The sequence below is a fragment of the Tamandua tetradactyla genome, chromosome 1 (assembly GCF_023851605.1).
Source record: "Tamandua tetradactyla isolate mTamTet1 chromosome 1, mTamTet1.pri, whole genome shotgun sequence".
NCBI lineage: Eukaryota > Metazoa > Chordata > Mammalia > Pilosa > Myrmecophagidae > Tamandua > Tamandua tetradactyla.
Genome location: NC_135327.1, coordinates 156,992,787 through 157,011,760, shown reverse-complemented (window position 1 = coordinate 157,011,760; position 18,974 = coordinate 156,992,787). Strand labels below are relative to the sequence as shown.

General features: G+C 41.7%; 1 protein-coding gene and 1 non-coding gene across 2 annotated transcripts in view; one reads left to right on the top strand and one right to left on the bottom strand.

Moving 5' to 3' along the window:
* The window catches only part of WNT2 (Wnt family member 2), a 45,629-nt gene extending 27,203 nt beyond the window's left edge, over window positions 1-18,426 (top strand). The window contains exon 5 of the mRNA XM_077116283.1: window positions 14,442-18,426. Within this exon, the coding sequence (XP_076972398.1) occupies window positions 14,442-14,671 (230 nt within the window). The 3' untranslated portion in view covers window positions 14,672-18,426. The remainder of the gene's footprint in view (window positions 1-14,441) is intronic.
* Window positions 4,360-4,431, bottom strand: TRNAE-UUC (transfer RNA glutamic acid (anticodon UUC)). The gene has a single exon. It is a non-coding gene; the product is annotated as a tRNA-Glu (tRNA).
* Window positions 18,427-18,974: the final 548 nt, after the last annotated feature.

The window sequence follows — 18,974 nt, the reverse complement described above, 5'->3', positions numbered from 1 at the left end:
TCAAAAGGTCCCACTTCTAAGGGTCCACGCCCACAAGAATAGATTAAAGAGCATGTTTTTCTGGAGTGCATACAACTTCAAACCACCACAATACATATGTGAAAAGGCCCTATGAAGCAAAAACCCTATTCCAAATATAAGAGGACCTACTTCACCAAGATAGTTTTTCTTGTTCTTCAAATTGAAACAGTTTCCACAGTAAAGCCAACAGTTACACTTAATGAACATTAAACCGCCTTGTGGATATTCCACGTAATAAAGACCTCCATTTCCTTCCCCAGATTCTGGGGCAGATTCTGAACCTAATCCCAACTGCCTCTTCAGATTACCAAATTGTTCTTGCACACACTGTTTTTTCCACTCCCTCTATTTGAACAAAATTCTATTTATTGATCCCAAAATAGCAAATACATCTGCAGAACCTACCATGTGCCAGGCCTCGATCTAAATTCTCTCCTTGATTCTCACAGGAAGTTTCTAAAGTGGATATTTTGTAATCCCATTTTATGGGAGAGGAAACCGAGGTTTCAACAGGTTAAGGATATACTAGGTTAAGCCTGTGAACTCATGGATGGTAGAGGCAAAGCAGGGATTTGTCGATCTGTCCTTTTGTGGTGCTTCTTTACTTTGCCTCCAGATGCACTGCAGTGAGGTTGCAGGGGTCGACTTTCTCGGGAAAGTCATATGATTTATTCACTCTCTTAATTTATTTCAGTTCTATCCTAGCCACATTTTAACTTACGTGACTTGAAAAAAAGATGTGAATTTGGTCTTGGTTGGTGTTGATCAACCAGGAGCCACCCTGTTCTTATTCTTTTTTTTTAAATGTATTGAACCAGATGTCCATCAGTATCCCTAGATTATTTGGAAATTATCTGAACTATGGCTCTTTTTGTTGAGCCTAAGAAAATGCCAGAGTTGTCCATGCAAACTTTGCAATATTTATTTTTAATTCTGTTGACCATCACATGATTATTTCAGTGAAAATATTATTCAGGGTGTTTAATGTCATGTAGGCAAAAGTCGAGATTGTTGAGAGAGTATTTTTTTTCCCAATCATTCATATTGGAGTCGCATGCAAGTAGCCACATGTGTAAGATGCCTATTTTCTCTGAGAAAGTCTGCAGCAACCCATCCAGCTAGGCTGGACTCATTGTTGCCTGTGTTATCTATATTGTTCTAAAGATGAGGCTTTATCTTGGCGATTTTCTAATAGAAAGTTTGTAATAGGCACTCTAAAGAGTCAGTCAAAACAGCCTTAGAAGTTACTGGTACAGAGTCATCCTGAAATAACTTCTAAACTCTATTTGTGGAAGCAAGAAGATGTGATAGAGAGAATCTGAAACCCGAGAGAAGGGGTGCTTCTTCCCATTAACTCACAGTGGGACTCTGGGCCCTTCCCTCCCTGCCCCCTCATCTGTGAAATGAAGGTGTTGGGTCAACACTAACATCCTTTCAGTCTATTTTAAAGAACCATCCAACATGCACATATGATTATACAAGCGTATCTCTGATGGACTCTTCCCTGCACTGAAATACATCTGGGAGGGCCTATTTTCTGGCAAACAGAACTCCCACGTGTTGGAAATGGGTAACCAACATGTGTATCCAGCCTCCAAATCAAGTTAAAAGATTGCAATAAAATTTAAACCAGAGAATAATTTCTTTTATTTTCTGTATTAAATTGACTTTAACCCTTCCCCAGATTATATCTCATGCAATACCATCTGCTTTGTTGGGGTCATTTTGTTTCATTTTGCTTTGTTTTGTTTTTGTTTTTCATATCCCATACCTGTAATATTCAACTTATTGGACATCTTCTACTCTTTGGCATTTGGCATAGGCATAGGCATTGGAACTGACTTTTACGCTTACTAGTCAGCAGCTGCTTCATGTTCAAATTAACTGGTTATTTGATTAAGTGAACTTGGGTTTGTTTGAGTAGAGAAAATCTACAGGTTTGGTCAGTTATTTCCACAAATGAGGGCTCCATCAGAGACCTTAAGTGAATCAGTATCTTGAGGGATTGTTCCTGAGATTATGTATACTTTTCAAACTTGAGCATATCAAAATTTGAAGGAAAAAAAAATGGTCTGGGTAGTCCATGACTCCTAATTTTCCCTAAGTATTAAGTAACAAGAAATCCAGGGAAAGATGCTCTTTTTTGCAATAACTCATCTCTTACAAAAGAAAAACAGTTTATTTCAGGGGCTCTAGATAAAAGTCACCCCCCTCCCCCAAAAAAATCTCTACTCTGACTTGCCCAGGAAAATAAGGTCATTCTTTCATTTGTAAGCACTGCATTTCCAGGAATCCTCTTTTACTGTGTGAGTAAACACATTAAAATTATTTCAGCCATCAAAGCTTTCACTGGAATTTGCTTGACAGAGATTATCAAGTCAGCCCTCTAGTGAAGTCCTGAAATAATGACACCAGAACTAGCAAATTTTGATGAGAAAGATCGTGAAAGGGTCAGTCAAGACCCTGGGGTATTGCTGAGTTGAAGACATTCCTAGCTGAGGAAGGGAGATGGTAACTCTTCTTAGGTTTCCTACTAAGGAGAGACTCAGGCACTATGCTACCTGCCTTAGGTGCGTTTTCTCTGAATCTTTACAATTACCTCCATTTGATAGAAGAGAAAACTGAGGTACTGTAGAGTTACTTAACTTGCCCAAGATTACCTGACCTCTAAATAAAACAAAATAATCCTAACCAAAATAGATAAACAAAACAAAAATAGCAAAAGAAAGGAACAGGATCACTGTACCTCACTGTACCACTTCTCCTGAAATTTGGGGGTGGGTGTATGAGTATGTGTACGTGTGTGTGCTTGTGTGTGTTGAGGGATGGGCGGGTCCTGCATAATAAAGAGGCAACACGAGGACATAGAAACTTAGGAGGGTGAGGCACCCATGGGACTGGGGACAAAGGTGATCAGAATCAAGTTTCGTCTACGTTTAACTCAGGTTGTGTTGACCTTTATAATTGCAAGAAATTCAAGTTTCACCAGTGTTAATGTCTTTAATTTACCCTAAGAAATTATAAGCTCAAAAACCCTTAAAGGAAAATATTATAACAACAACAACAACAACAACAAAACATTTCCCCTGGTCTTCAGCTGAAGAAAGTGAGTGCTCTGATGCTCAACTATAAATACTCTCACGCTGCTCAGATGCAAAGAGCAAACACAACCACGTGATGTGCATGTGACATTTTGCAGGCCAAATTGGAGCCTATATCTTAGAAGCTGGACTCTCTGGGGGTGGGTATTCCAGTGGTTCTGTGGTTATCTACTCAGGCTATTGCCCCAGACATCTGTAAATCAAAGAAGCCCTTAAGTTAGAGATAGGTTCATCTTTAACTAAGGAATGCTGCTGTCCTCTCCAGAGAATGTGTCTGCACCTAATCACAGGTCACTTTCACTGGTTATGATGTAAAAACCCTGACCTAGGCCAGAGGTCACTCCAGGGTCTTCTCTCCCCCAGTAGGAAACCAAACAACCCTCCACTTTTTCTGCAGTCAAGTTCAAAACACAAATGTAGTTTAACAGTTGTTTAACGTGTTGCCTGCTGAAAGCCGGATACCTGGTTGACAGCTGCAGGCTGTGAATGGTGTAAGCTCTCAGGTATCAAGTGTTTTTTTTCCACATAAATCATGTTCAGCAGAAAGAGCTCAGAAGCCATAGAAACACAGACCCAATTTGGTTTTAAGAGACTAGTGATGTAGACATGCTGTGTGGTATGGCTGGGTTTCTAAAACCTTGTGAATGCTGTGACTGTGACCCATCAGCTAATTAAAAACATGGGTATAGCATGGCGGCATTGGCTGGGCATTGTTTGGATATTAAGATACACAGTTCCCAGCAGTTCAACTTTGGTCCCTTATTTCTTTGCTGAGCAAATATTTATTGAACCTCTTCTATGTGCCAGACACTATGATAAGACCTGGGAATGCAAAGGTGAAGAAGACATGCCTTCATGCCTTCACAGGTCTCATGGTTTTTGTAGGTAAACCCAGCAGGAACCAGGTGATGGAACACATTGTGTTCTCCCAGTGTGCTGGGGGACCCACAAGCTTGCAAGGGAAGGCAGGGTTCTTAGGTTTCAGTTCTTGGTCTGTTGCTCTATCACAAGGTCTTACTTTATATCTGTCATTTTGAAAATGCAAAGAGTGAGATATCCATCCATTTCTGCTTTGAGGATTATTGTAGAAATTAATAAATTGATATGTAAAAAGTTCTAAAACAGGTAGAACAGAAGCAGGTTGAAAAATATTGGTGAGGTTAAGCCACCATTTTCATAGGGAATTATTGACTATTTTGTTTAACTAGTATTATTATTATTATTTATTTATTTTTGGTGCATGGTCTGGGAATCGAACCCAGGTCTCCCGCATGAAAGGCGGGCATTCTAACCACTGAACTACCCATGCACCCTGTTTAATTAGTATTAATGACTATCCAACAGATGCTCTTTTCAAACTTTTTGTTGTATATAATACAATTAGCCTGCCCCTCCTTCCTAAAACACTAATATCCTGGACCTCTGTGACACCACACTCTTCTCCTGATTTTCTTCCTGCCCCAGTGGCTGCTCAGTCTCAATTTCAGTTGCTAGTTCCTTCTCTGCTCTTTCTCAGTTTTTAAGATCTTCAGTCTTTCTGCACGTTCTTCCTGGATGGTCTCATCCATTCCTAGGGCTTTAAATGCTATCCCTATCCTCATCAAATATCCATATCCTCATCTGGTACCCAACGCCCCACTTAACAGCTCCACTTAGATTTCTCACATGTGCATCAGCATACTTCTGTTCAAAAGTGACTTTTAATTCCTCCTATTCCCAAACCTTTATCCCCCAGTCTTTCCTCTTTCAGCAATGGATGAAAACATCCACTCCATTGGTCAAGGCACAAACCTGCAAGTCATTTGTGACTCTCTCTCCTCTATTATCCAGTCCATCATCAGGTCCTCTTAAAATATATCATGGATCCATGCACTTCTTCATCTCCACTCTCCTCCTAGGTCCAAACGGAGTCCTGTTTTGCACAGTCATAGCACATGCCACAATTTTTTAAGTTATTTTTTTAAATGTTTATTTTGGACCTACCTGCCCCACTGAACTCTCCATGAGGGCAGGAACTGTCTTATTCAACTTTGGATGCTAGCACCTAACATATAAACTTCTGGTGAATTGAATGCACCAGCAAGTTATAAACAACATGAAAGATGCTGAATTCATAGATATGCTGATGGAGCTTCATAGCTTAAAGATAATTTGGTTTTTTTGGCAGGTAATTAGTAAGCATGCTTCACTCATCCCTGATTATTCTTTAACACACAATCTATGAAAATGCCACCAAATACTCAGCGCTTTTACTCTTTGGAGGAGGGGGGCTTTTTCTTTTACTACCCAGTGCAACCACGAGTAGTTAATCTGATTTCATTGTTAATATAAGCAAAAATATTTCATAATCCAAGATTTTATAGTATAGGCATAATATATAAATCTACACAATCTTTCAGAATATCTACGTGGTAGAATTGCTATAATTTTAGGGTACGCAAAAAAGTGCCCTAATTTGAACTAATTGGCAGTAACGATCAGAGTGAATTTGTAAAAACTGAAGAAACAGAAACTTGGAGGAAATATTCCTTTCCGTATTCCCAAGTAGTCAACATAGCTTGAACTACTAACAACAAAGCATTTACTAGCTAGACATCTTTTGGGGGGAGTGGTGCCATATTAATGTACCACAAACAAAAGGATGATATTAAATTACACTAAAATAATGTATCTGCTTACTTCATTTAAACTTTTATTATTATTGAAATAATAAATAGTATTTATTTTGCACTGAGGTGGCAAATCGCTTCTTAAAACTGCAAATTTCATGTTACTAGGGGAAGGGCCCTGTATTATGGCTTGGGAGACTTTGGTACTAGCAATTACTACTGATTTTCCAGCTTACTCTTTTTACTGTTTATCAACTGGGTAGCTACAGACAAATTAACAACTTTGAGTTTGATTCTCATAGACTGAAAAAATATAGGTAATTTCTAAGTTTCCTTTAGATAAAAAGTTCTTTGATCAATAAGTACAAGAATTAATTATTTTTAGTCTAAGTTCACAATAACAGAACCATAACTTTGATGCCACAAATTCTCTTAAGTTGCTTTTAAAAATGTCTATCATTTAGAAACGTGCCACATTTCCTGCATATGTTTTCTGCATACCAAGCAATATAATTTGAATGTAGATGAGGGTTTTAGTGAGTCTACCCTCTCCGTAGTGCCTGATGACTGGGCGAGCACTCCCTGGACAAATGGGCCCTCACTTGGCAAAGGGAAGGCTGATCTTAATTTTTAAGAAATTGTTTTTAATTTAATATTTAAGAAATCAACAAATATACATTGAGCACCTGAGATAAGACCTCATCCCTGTTCTTGGGAAGACAAGATGCAGACACACCAAAGATCATCCAACATTTCAAGGCAGCATATGCATCCTTTATAAGGCTTATGAGAGAGGTCAGCGGGGCTTGGAGCAGGCAGGCAGGGCACCATGGAAGGTGCTAAAGAAGGCCTGAATCTCGAAGGATGGGAAGCCTTTTGAAGCAAAGGCATGTAAGGAAAGTCCAATGCAGATGACAGTAACTATTATGAAAAAACAGTCTATAAGGAGGTGATAAGGGAAAGTCACTTCAGTGGGACAGTGATGACAGGGCCTGGTTAGAGGGTACGGGATAGGGTTGGGGTGGGAAATAAGTTGGGTAGGTTAGGTAATGCCAGACAGGGAGAACCTTTGTAGAGTCTGACCTCAACAACTTGAATTCCATGTAGGATTTGCTAATTTAACTGGTCATGCTCTCCTGTGCCAGTCAAACTTTTCCAAATTATTATGAACACAGTGAATACGATCATCTGAGATAAGTGAGGATCTTCTCTTTCCTAAGTAGCTTTAGCTTTGCAAGCCTGTGTGTGAGGAAAGGGTAAGCTTTGCAAGTAGATGAAAATGCCAGTCTCTCGCATTTTTTATGCTCGTTAACATTCCTTTTGTTCCTCAATAAATCTGTGTCATTAATGACAACGTGTACCAGAGGAGAAACAGCCTATTGGATGACAGGCTTAAGTGAATCTCGCTTTGGGCCCTAATGGTCAACACATGGGCCCCTGTCCGCCTGGAGTGACAGGAATTTGCAAAGACACAGTCCTATCCACAGAGACAGAAGGAGAGAGAGAAAGAGAGAGCACGAGCGAGAGAGAGAGAGAGAGAGAGACAGAGAGAGAGAGAGAGAGAGAGAGCCCTTCCTCCAGGTCCCAGAGGTGTGGATCTGGGAACTATTAGCAAAAGCCCTCTGTTCCTCCTCTGCTGTCAGGAAGATGCATGTCGGTGGAGACAGAAATGTGTTTACACTGGGAACCCTGACTCGATTACTAATTTTATAGCTCTGAGGATGGAGTGCCCTACTCTAAAAACTTTCCCTGGCATTGCCCCACCAAAAGCACATCATGTGGCCCCAAACTTATGTGATTCTGAAACTCCGATTCGTTGTCCTTTTTTCCCATGCGTATATGAGCTTTTGTGTGAGCCAGGATGAGGACAGCACACGTGGGAAGGACAAAGGTGTATCTGGCTGGAACCAGCACCTTCTCACAGTGTAGACATATCCAGAGCCCACAGACGCTCCCTGGGTCTCCAGACGCTGAGTTTAGGCAGATGATCTCACAACAGTTGGGTGAAAAGATGACAGAAGAAGGTTGGGCTCCGTGAGTCTAAGTCTGCAACACCCTGTATCTGGGATTGGGATTTGCACCCAGGAAGGCCACATATTTGGGTTTACTTCACAAACAAAAGGCAAAGAGAAGTCAGGAAAATGAGCTTTTCAACTTGTCAGTTCTCCCTTAAGTGAACTCTGCAAATCAAAGGGCCATAAGAGATAACTTATCATAATCAAGCAACGTGGTGATTTTTAAAGTAAACAGACTAAAAGTTAAGCACCAAAATATGCATTTCTCCTTGTAAAATATGAATTTTTGAGATTCTAATGATAAGGCCATGCCTCAAAAGTGTGTTACGAATTTCTTCTTTAGAGTGTTTTTAGAGCCAGCCACACATGCTTTTGTAGATACTCTGTGGTGCAAATATTTGCCTGAAAAAGATTAATTTGATTTTTGAAAATGGCTCAGAGAATCTTAGATCTTAGCCTGGGGAATAAGGTAAGTGGACAGGCTAAGTAATTCAATTTTTGGTGAGACACGAGTTTGATGCTATTAGCTTTCCTGAGCCAGAGGTTCTTAGAAAGGGCTCTTTTCTTTGGCAATGGCTGCATTGATTAAAACTGATGCATTTTAACATATGTTAAAACCAATTTGAGGACATACATGTTTGAGAGATGTGCAGACTAGCATTGCAAAGAATTAGTCTCATTTCTATGGCCTTCTACCCTGTTCAACTTACAGGAATCCAATAGGAATATAAGTACAGGAACAAGGCAGTGTGAACTACTAACATAGCCTTCTTTGTTTTCTCACCTAAGTAAGAAATTTTCTCACATAAATTTAGGTGTCTTAGTAGTCAATGGTATATCGTGAGCTGGAGAAAAATGTCCTCTCAAAAAAATGTGACGTGCCAGAATCTTTCAGAGTTCTTCATTTGATAAAATAATTAAGGGAGAGAGTGGCAAAGGCACTAAAGCTCTGCTCATTATATCATCACAAGTGAGCCTGCTTTCTCACACAGTGGTCAGGGCTTCACAGCAGAGCTCTCTGTCAAAAGGCAAAATATCATAATGGTCAAGAGCTTGAGCTCTGGAGTCAGACAAGCCTGGCTTCAGATTGGGCCCTGCCACCTGCTAGTTGTGTGATCTTGGGCAAGTCACTTAACCTCCCTGACCCTCCATTTTCTCGTTTCCAAAATCGTGATGATGGCGCTAATACCTACTTTATAAGTGTATGAGCATGAAGTGAGATAATTGCACACAAAATGGTTATCACAGGGCCCAGCCTATGTGAGTACACCATAAATACAGCTCTGATTATGAACAGAAGGAAGAGAAAGAGTGAAAAGGGTAGAAGAAGGAAAGGAAGAGAGTAGAAAAGCATAAGAGTCATAAGTTTGGGACAGAAAGGATGTATGAACTTCACCTCTAGCCATCTTTGAAAGGGTGGAAACTGGTGCTTATGGAGTTAAGGCTAATGGGTGTAACTGGGTTTTTCCTCAGTCATTCCTAATGTGGCCCAAGCAGGGGTGAGTGACTCCGGAAATATTATTTTGATGTATTGTTTGGAAAAATGATCTAAAAATCAGTGTACCAAATATTCATGTGGGCAGGGCATAAAACTCAGTCGCTCCCCTTCATTAAAATATCTCAATCCCTGTCTTTCCCTCGCATGCATACACTCACATAGACGCATGCACACACATATGAATGCATTGCCTCTGGGATGCCATGTGACAGTGTTATCAGCAACCACTGGAGGTCTCATTCACATCTATTTTAGTTTCCTGTGGCTACTGTAACAAATTACCGCAGGCTGGGTGGCTTAAAACAGCAGAAATTTTTTGTTTCCCAGTTCTGGAGGCTGAACGTCTGAAACCAAGCTGTTGGCAGGTCCATGTTCCACTGAAAGCTCAAGGGGGGCATCTTTCCTTGCTTCTTCTAGCTTCTGGTGGTTGCTTGCAATCCTTCAGGCAAATTAAATAATGTTACCGTTTTGTGCAGCATAACTGCAATCTCTGCCTCCATCATCCCGTGGTCCTTTTCCCTGTGTGTCTGTGTCTCTGTTTCCAAATCTCTCTCCTTATAAGGACACCAGCCCTTCAATTTCAGGCCTTATCTTCACTTGGTTACATCTGCAAAGATCCTGTTTCCAAAGAGGTTATGTCCACAGGCACCAAGTTTAGGACTTGAACTTACCTTTTTGTGGAGTGGGGTGGGGGACATGATTCAACCCACAACTGCCACCTCTGTGCAAAATATTTCTTCATCTGTGTCTGCATCCTGACTGTCTCCCCTAAGTCCCAAGAGTATTTTTAGTGAATGTTTCTACCTGGGTGACCCACAGTCACAGCAGAGTCAACACGTCCAAAGCCAAATTCATTATCCTTTTTCAAAGCCCTCCTCTCCCTAGGTTTTTCCTACCTTCAACCAGGATAAACCCAGTTGCTTGCACCAAACACCAGGAGTCCTTCTTAACTCCTCTCAGCCATCCATCCCCTCACCTTGTCCTGCCTCTTCAACTTCTCTGAGTCTGTTTTCCTCTCCCCATCCCCTCCCCTCACTGTCTTAGTTGAGTGTACTTTAATGGCCTCTAACTTGTCTCCTTCCCTCCTCTCTGGCCCCCCTCCAATTCATTTTACTACAGCACCTAGAGTGATCTTTTCAAAATATTTATAAGTTAAATATTGTTACCCTTTTATGGGAGACCCCCAATATCATTCCATTGCCCTCAGATTCAAGTTCAAACCCCTTTACGTGTTACATGAAGCTTTTTATAATGTGACATCTACACCCCTATCCAGTTTCAACTCATGCCACTATCCCCTTTGAATGTTACATTCCATATAATCCATGTTGAACACCTTTTCACTCCTCAAATACTATAGAGCTGTGCATGCTTCCTGTCCTTTATGCTTATGGCAACCTCCTCTTTCTTCTTTTCATCCTAAGTAGTTATTGAAATACACAATGAAAGCAGAAAAGTGCATCTATTGCAGGTACACAGCTCAATGAATTCTCTCAAACTGAACACATTTATGTGACCTGTCCCCAGGTCAAGAACCTGAAGAGTACCAGGATTCTAGAAATCCATATCAGCCCTCCAAAATTAAATCACTACCTTGACTTCTAACAGTATAGATTTGTTTTGCCCATTTTTGTACTTTGTATAAATGGAAACCTACAGAACTGAATCATATATCTGTTGCTGTATCACAAGCTACTCACATACTTATGTTCTAAAACAACCTGAAAAACCCACCTTCTACTTCATATCTCCTTTCAGCTCTTCTCTCATCTGCTTCATCACTAAGATTTGAAAGACTTGGGTACACTCACTGTCCTCATGCTCTCTCCTCCAATTCATTCTCTTCTTTAAAAAATTGAGGTGAAATTCACATAACATAGAATAAGCCATTTTCAAGCATACAATTCAGATTGTATTTATTAGGAAAATCATTATAAATATCCTAGGATATTATAACTATAAATACAGGATATTTATATCCTAGGATATTTATAGTGGAAAATCATTTCCATGTATTTATTAGGAAAATCGTTATAAATATCCTAGAGTGACGTTTAGGATATTTATAATGTTGTGCAGCCACCACCTCTATCTAGTTCCGACACATTTTCATCACCCCCGAAGGAGACCACATACTAATTAAATCGTCACTCTGCATTTCCTTCATCTTCCAGTCCCTGGAAACGACCAATCTGCCTCCTTTCTCTATGGATTTATGTATTCTGGGTAGGTGATAAAAATATAAATGGAATCATACAAGATGTTCCCTCTTGTGTCTGGCTCCTTTCACCTAGCACGACGTTTTTGAGGGTCATCCATGCTCCTGTGTGCAGTCCTTTGTGGACTTGCCCTCTGAATTCCTGCCAGAATGTCTTCTCTTGTCTGGGGTGCCCTCACCTCATCCTCTCCCTGAAAGTCCTCTACTCATCCTGCAAGCCCTACTTCAAATACCGCTTTCTCTGTGCGGCCGTGTGAAGTTAATGGCTCCTTTTCTGTTCCTGCTTGCTGCTAAGTAACAGTAACACCACTAATATCATTATCATAATATGCTTGGCTCACTCCCTCTACAGTATAAGCTCCTCAGACAGGGTCTGTGTTTTGTTCACTCTCTGTATATCTCAAATTCCCAGAGCCAGGCCTGGTGCGTAGTAGGCACTCAGAAACATCTGTGAAGTGAATGACTGGTTAGCATTTATTGTTCATTTTTTGTTCCAGATGTTTTCATGCATTATCTCATTTCATCCTTGCCACAGGCCTGTGAAGAAGGAACTGTTTTTATCCCAGTTTTGCATAAAAGGAAATTGAAGCTTAGCGAGATTAAGTAACTCGCCCAAGGTCACATGGTTGATACATGGCAAAACTGAGATTTGAACTCTGACTTGTCCAAGGTCTAAGTAACCTCACTCTGCTATTTTTGAGCTCTGTCTGCTTTGGGGCTTTTCACATAACTCTACTACAGGGTACACTATTCTTTAGCAGTTTTCCTGAAGTAGTGGAGGTATCTCTGTATATTCATCTCATCACCACACTGTTGGTTCCCTGAGAAAAAGAGCTGGCTCTCAGTTACCTTTATTTCCCAACACCACACCCCCGCCCCTCCCCACCAAAAAACTCCAAGAACCGGTCCAGTGTCTTATACGTGTTTCTATTCAGTAAGTGTTTATTGAGTTAAATATTGAGTGTGCTTTTAAGAGGCAGCATTTGGCAATGAGTTTTTTTCATACTCAGTGATTTTGAGGATAATCTGGATTGCCCCAAATCAGGGCCCAGCTCGCTGCCTCTCCTGACCCTTTGCTTCTTCAGCACGAGGCAGGCTCAGGGCCATCCTTCACCCTGACCCCGGCCCTTTGCCATCCTTCCTGTCCCCATGGAGCTCCCCTGCCTGTCTTCCTGCTGTCAGTGCCTGATCCTGCAGAGCAAGTTCTGCCCCACCTTCTCCTCTTCTTGACCCCATGCCTTGCTTGAATCTTGCTGCTTCCTTGGTCATTCTTGGCAGGCAGGGCAGCATGACACTTCAGTAGATAATTCAACACATGCGGATTGCGATAAAGGCAGGGAGAGTTACAAAACACTAAGAGTTTACATAGAGGAAAAAAATTTAGTTATATGATGGAGGACTAAAAGTGAATCAGGTCACTGTTTTTTTTATTATGATATGCTTGTTGCTTTTTTTTAAAAGTTACTATTTTTTATTCTGATATTTTTGTTGCTTTTTTTTTAAGTTACTGTTTTTTTTTATCCTGATATACTTGTTGCTTTTGTTTTTTTTTTAAATAAAGACTTTAGCTTATCTAGTTTGTCAGTTATTTAGGATCTTTACAAATAGACTGGAGCATTTTAAGCTAAAAAGGGAAGTTTATCATAAGGATTCAGGGTTTCTAGGGACCCCAAAGTTAGAATGCAGTCAGGCCTCAGGGAGAAACAGAAGCACAACTGGAAGAGTCTGGGACCGGGCAGTATTTTCTTTCCATGTCTCATCTTCACTGTCTCTGTACATCTCCTTCACTCCTAACTCTCTACAGACCTCCTCTAGTCTATGACTTCATTATGGTACATGGCCGCCAATGGCTACTGAATTTATACCTGGAGAGACTGCCTGTCTCTGTTCGATCACAAATTCCCAGCAAAGTCTACCTGTTGGCCCAGCTGGAGTCAGGTGCCCAGGCCCCATCTCCTGCCCCCAGTGGAGCAGGGTAACGTTGTACAACCTGGCCACCAGGGTACAACGCCAGTAGTACAACCTGGCCGCCAGGGGCTCTCTCTTTGAAGGAGACCAAGTAGAAAGAACCATTGTAAGCTGAGCAGACTCCAAAAATGTCTACTATGCTTAGTTTGCTAATAATTATTTTATAAAGAATTGTGGTTGCTTCCCCAGGACTACAGCAAATTAAGAGGCTTACTATCTTTTGTAGAAACAAATACATAAATTGCCACTTAGAAAATACTATCTTTATTAATCAAATAGATGCTCCATTGGTAATTCTTTGTTTTTGATGTGAGTTTTGTTCACTGGAGGCCTAAAATCTTGGCTTCCACTAGGTGCCTCACATGCATCTAAGTGGCCTACTAGCTTGCAGCAGGGAAGAGAGCAATTATAGGTTTTCTCTTCCTGCAAGGCGTCACAGAGAGACTGCCCACTCCTCCCCATCAGCATCCACAATTCTCTTCTTCCTGATTAACCCAATGAAATCAGGTTGGAGGAGATAGAACTCCTTCCCTTTGAGCATTCTACACCCTGCCAAATTCAGAGTAAACTAGCCTTTGCTACTGCTTCCTAAATGTGGTTGGAGGTAGGCAGAGAAGAGACCAGTAGAGATCCTTTTTCCATTCTGATCAGGCCCTGCCCATTCACTGTGTCTAGTCTTGGATCTGTCAGTCCAGGGCTGGATAAGAATGATCTGAAAAGTTTATCCAACTCAGAAGTTGGGCAAGCTGGATTCAGGTTACCGGAGGCAAATCCAAAACTTCGGGTGCACTCTTCCTGGACATGACCCTCCGGCACCTCTGCCCTCACCGAGGCTGGCACCTAGGGATGACACCTGCTGCCTGAATCCATGGAAAGGGAGTTACGGCTTTGGGTGGGTGCGCTGGGGCAGGACCTTGTCCTAGAGGGGAGGACTCACGGCTCTTCTCCTCCCCAGGCATACTGTGTTCTGCCCTTCCCTTTTCCGTGACCACCCCCCGGCTTGTCTTCCAGGCTCCCTGGGTACAGCAGGCCGTGTGTGCAACCTGACTTCCCGAGGCATGGACAGCTGCGAAGTCATGTGCTGTGGGAGAGGCTACGACACCTCCCACGTCACCCGGATGACCAAGTGTGAGTGTAAATTCCACTGGTGCTGCGCAGTGCGCTGTCAGGACTGCCTAGAGGCGCTGGACGTGCACACATGCAAGGCCCCCAAGAGCGCCGACTGGGCGGCTCCCACATGACCCTGGGGAAAGTTGCCCTCTGCCTCCCCCCGACCCCTGCAGGGATGCCGTAGGATCTGCAAGGACACTGGACTTTTGGGTTCTCTCCTGGGGGATATTTCCTAAAGCATTTGGCCTTTGCCTCAAACATAAGTCCCTTCTCCCCCTCCCTGGGGCCCCAGGACCCAGGGCCACACATTGCACACACAGCACTCCTGTTCTATCGTCTTCTGGCATCCTGGAAACAACATATCAGGATGCTAGAGGGGAAAGTGATAAGCCCAGATAGTTGTCTTCTCCCGCCTAGACTTTTCCTCTTTCTAGAGCCATTGACCAGGGATCAAAATAGAGTGTCTCAAAAGAGCTTTCTCTGTGTCTTTTAACAAATTCTCAGTTAAAAAATTTCATACTTCTTCAGGGGTGGGGGTGGTGGGGGTGTGAAGTAAGGAAAGCAGAATAAATTGCCACTGAATTAACTTTAAATTTTTGGAAAGACCACGTAAGGAGCTGGTCTGGTCAAGTGCTTTTCACAGCCACCGTCCCCAAGGGTAGTTGGTAATACCTGGAGTAGGAGGGCTTTCTATAAACTCCAGGTTTAAAATGCATATTTTTTCAAGGCATTTATTGCCATATTAAAATCTGATGTAACGAAGTGGGAATGTATGTCCCTTGGTACAGTAGCATTTTGAATCTTTGCAAAACCCTCAGAAAATGATTGCTTTGAATTACTGTCCCTCTCAATGTAAAGATCCCGTAAGGAACAAGGCTTCCTCCTCACTTAAGATATGAAGGGAATCGGAAAGAGGATTGACAAGCTGGCAGTTTTCTATATTGGGTGAATATGAAGGCATATAACTTAGTGCGTTACAGATAAGGAAAAAAGGGGGGATAAAATTCCTATTTGGTATTATGCACGTGACCCATGGAATCTTGTCACTGAAACATCTTTGAGAATGATAATTTGGGGGATAGCAAGAGTAGAGAACTAAAATGTTGGCAGAGAAGTTTTCAGAGCTCAGTCATGCCAGGGACACCATTTAGGGTAACCCTGAGAAGTTGGCCATGTATGCTGGGAAACATCAACGAGTGTCCATCACCCTCCAAATACATTTAAAGACCCATCACATTTGTGTTCATTTGATGCTTACAAAATGATGTGATACTGTAGCCTAAAGCAAATGACACATAGCCTTGCTTATAAAGTTAGTAATTCTAGTATATAATATTGCTAACAAATCTTAGCTTGGAGACTGTATTTAAGGGATCCAGCTATCATTATGGGAACATCAACATACAAATAATGGTCAGCTTCTGCCACAAGCCAAAAGATGACATCCAGGGAAAATGGAGAGGGTGCCTGCCTCCTTTTGTTTTTTTAAGTATATATTAAATGAAAGAAAGATAAACTATATGAAATTATTTCTCATCACCTTGTAAAATTCAGTTTTTGTTCTAAATATGATCTCCTCATAGAGCTACTTCCATCAGCTAACAATATGTTTCATTATATGCATCTGGTATTGAGTTTATGACGTTTGCTCATTCTTTACTATTTTTGGCCTACAGTTTCTGTATCCTTACTTTGCAGTAGGTCATTTAGACAGAGGCTCATGGAAACAACCTACAGGAGTACTTTGTCATGATTGACGTTGCCTTCTAGTCCTCTTAAAAACAATATAACTCACTCCCTTTCCCAAACCCCGAAATTACTTGTCTGATTTTCCAAAGTTGCTCTTTCCTCTTTTTAGTCTATGGATGTAGAGGGTATTGATGATGGAACAAGACAGTGGGTGCTCTGAGCTCAGTGTGGGGCTGCCAGGGTGGGTGTCACACGTGAGTGGGAAGGCTGGTGAGTGGGCAGCTGCTCACTCTTCAATTACACTGAAGCCTGGGGTGACTATCCTCAGGGAATGTGACGGACCTTCACTAGAGTCCCCAAATCATCAGCCGTTCTTCCCATGAGATAAACTCAATGTATACATCCATGGATATATTTACAATTGGAAAAGATCTTAGAGGACATCTCTAGCTCCCTTCAGTTTATACGTGGGAAACTAAGGCTAAGAGAAGTAATGAAATCTGTAAAAATAGCAACAGTTACCCCAATGCTCCATCATAAATAGGACCACACTCTAAGAATATTCGAGAAAGCTAAGCACTTTATCTATTAAATGAAACTACTTTCTCTCAGAGATTCCTCCAACAGATTCTAAGTAATTTTAGTATCCACTGGGGAATGTTCATTGTTGTTTTTTACTCCTGGATGCTTAGATCTGAATTCTTTTTATGCTGAAATGCATCCCTCCTAATAAGGAGGAGGAGGACAAGGCAGATTCACATAAGAAACTGCATGAATTCTCCTGACCTCAAAGGGAGATGTTGGCAAACATGTCAAGTGCCAGTGGGTCCTGGAGGGCTTAGGAAGAGTGAAATATTTTGTATCTGCTTTAACTTCTGAAAAAGGAGATCTCCATTATTTGAGAAAATTAAAAAAATTAAAAAAAAAACAGGCAAAGATCATTTTAAATTCATTTTCTTTAGGACTTGGTAGAGGGTCAGTATTCCATGATTCTGAAAGACATTAAATTCTTGGTTATCTGGGGCTTTTAAGGGCATGTATGGCATGAATTACCCCAAACATAAAAGAATGGGAAACTTCATTAGGTCAAATCCCCTTACAAATTTCCTCCCAGTGAAAGTCTTAATCTAAACTGACATTTTCTAGGCCCAAGATGGTGCTCATTAAATTTCTGCAATATCTGAAAAGTTCCAATACAATAAGAGATCTTGACCAGTTAAGGAGTTTTCTATAATAAAGATAGAATCTGCCTGTGACTCAGTCTTAGCATGAGTTTTCTTCAAAAGACTCTAAATTAGTGTGTGATGCTGCTGCTATTTGCTGTATTCTCCAAGTACACCTTTTCCAGGTGCATTCTTGCTACAGTCACCTGGATGGGCCCCCTCGTGATCTGAAGGAGTTAACACCCTGCCTAAGAGGCCAGTTTACTCCCTTGAATGGCTTATGCTCAGTCACAAAAGCTACAGAACTATGCCCCTCTGTACCTGTACCCCTCAGGGATGATGCTCTGGCTTGTTACTAGACCACAGATGCTTCAGTGGGAGAGGCATAAGGCACCCCAGCACCTCTATCTATCTATACAGGTACCCTCAGATTGAAATGGATATCTGAGAAGGTTTCCATCAAATAGTAATTTGATCTGTTTGGGGCCAGATGATGGGAAGGGAGTCAAAGGGAAGGCGACAGGTATCTGCTTCCCCATGATTAACTGCCCCTGGAGCAGGCAGAGAGTGGCTGTTCAGCCCCCCTCCCCCCTTTCTCTACTGTCGTTTCCCTGCCCCCACCTGGCACCTACTTCCTGAGGCATGAAGGGGCCCCTGAGGTTCAGGGATCAGCCCTGCCTGTTGGGTACCCTGCTTGAGGCTGCCAACATTCACTTCAAGAGGTGTTTAGAAATTCAAAACCATATTCCTTTCAAATTCCTCTTCAAATTATGACAAATCTTAAAAACATCGATATCATTTTATTTTTCAAAGAAGATGTCTTTGAAGTCAGAAAATCCAGTTTCCCAGTGACATTTCTGGCCCCTATTAGCTTATTAAGCAGTCTCATCAAGTCCCTGAGACCCGAAGCAGACTTCTCTCAGAAGCAACCCACGTGAGCGGGCGTGTGCTGTGCCGGCAGCATCGTCAGGCCAGATGCCGTTTCACCTGCTCCTTTATCAAAGGCTGGCCCAGCCTGGTGGTGTCTCGCTCAGCTGAAGACCGTTCATCCCTCCCACCCACCCCCGACTTGTTCACAAGCAAATGAAGGCTCAGAGTGGTGTCCAGTGGACCAGAGTCATTCTTTTGAGTCTATTTACTATACTTCAACATGGGTTCCCTTACTTAAGAGCAAGAGTTGTATTCTTAACAACTAAGCCTTACTAGTACCCAAGTCAGTAAATTATTTCTGTCAGGTCTGTGCTGAGCGTCTGAAAAGCAATCCACCGGTGCGAGCTGACAGCTGAGGCGAGCTTATTTTGACCTCCTTACCTGGGCAGAGAAAATGTTCACTCATCCATGACAATGCTCTGCACATTTCTCTGGGGATCAGCAAGGTGACAGGTGGTTTGCAAAGCCCAACATGATGATTATTTTTCTTAATAATTTTTGTTCCAGCTCTAAATTTTTTTTCTGATATTCACTTGGATTCCTGTTTAACCAAACGTCCCACTTCCACAAGCTAATAAAAGTGCCACACGGATTGTTACAAAGAACTCTTGTTATTTACAATCTACATTTTCTGTGAAATCAAAACATAATA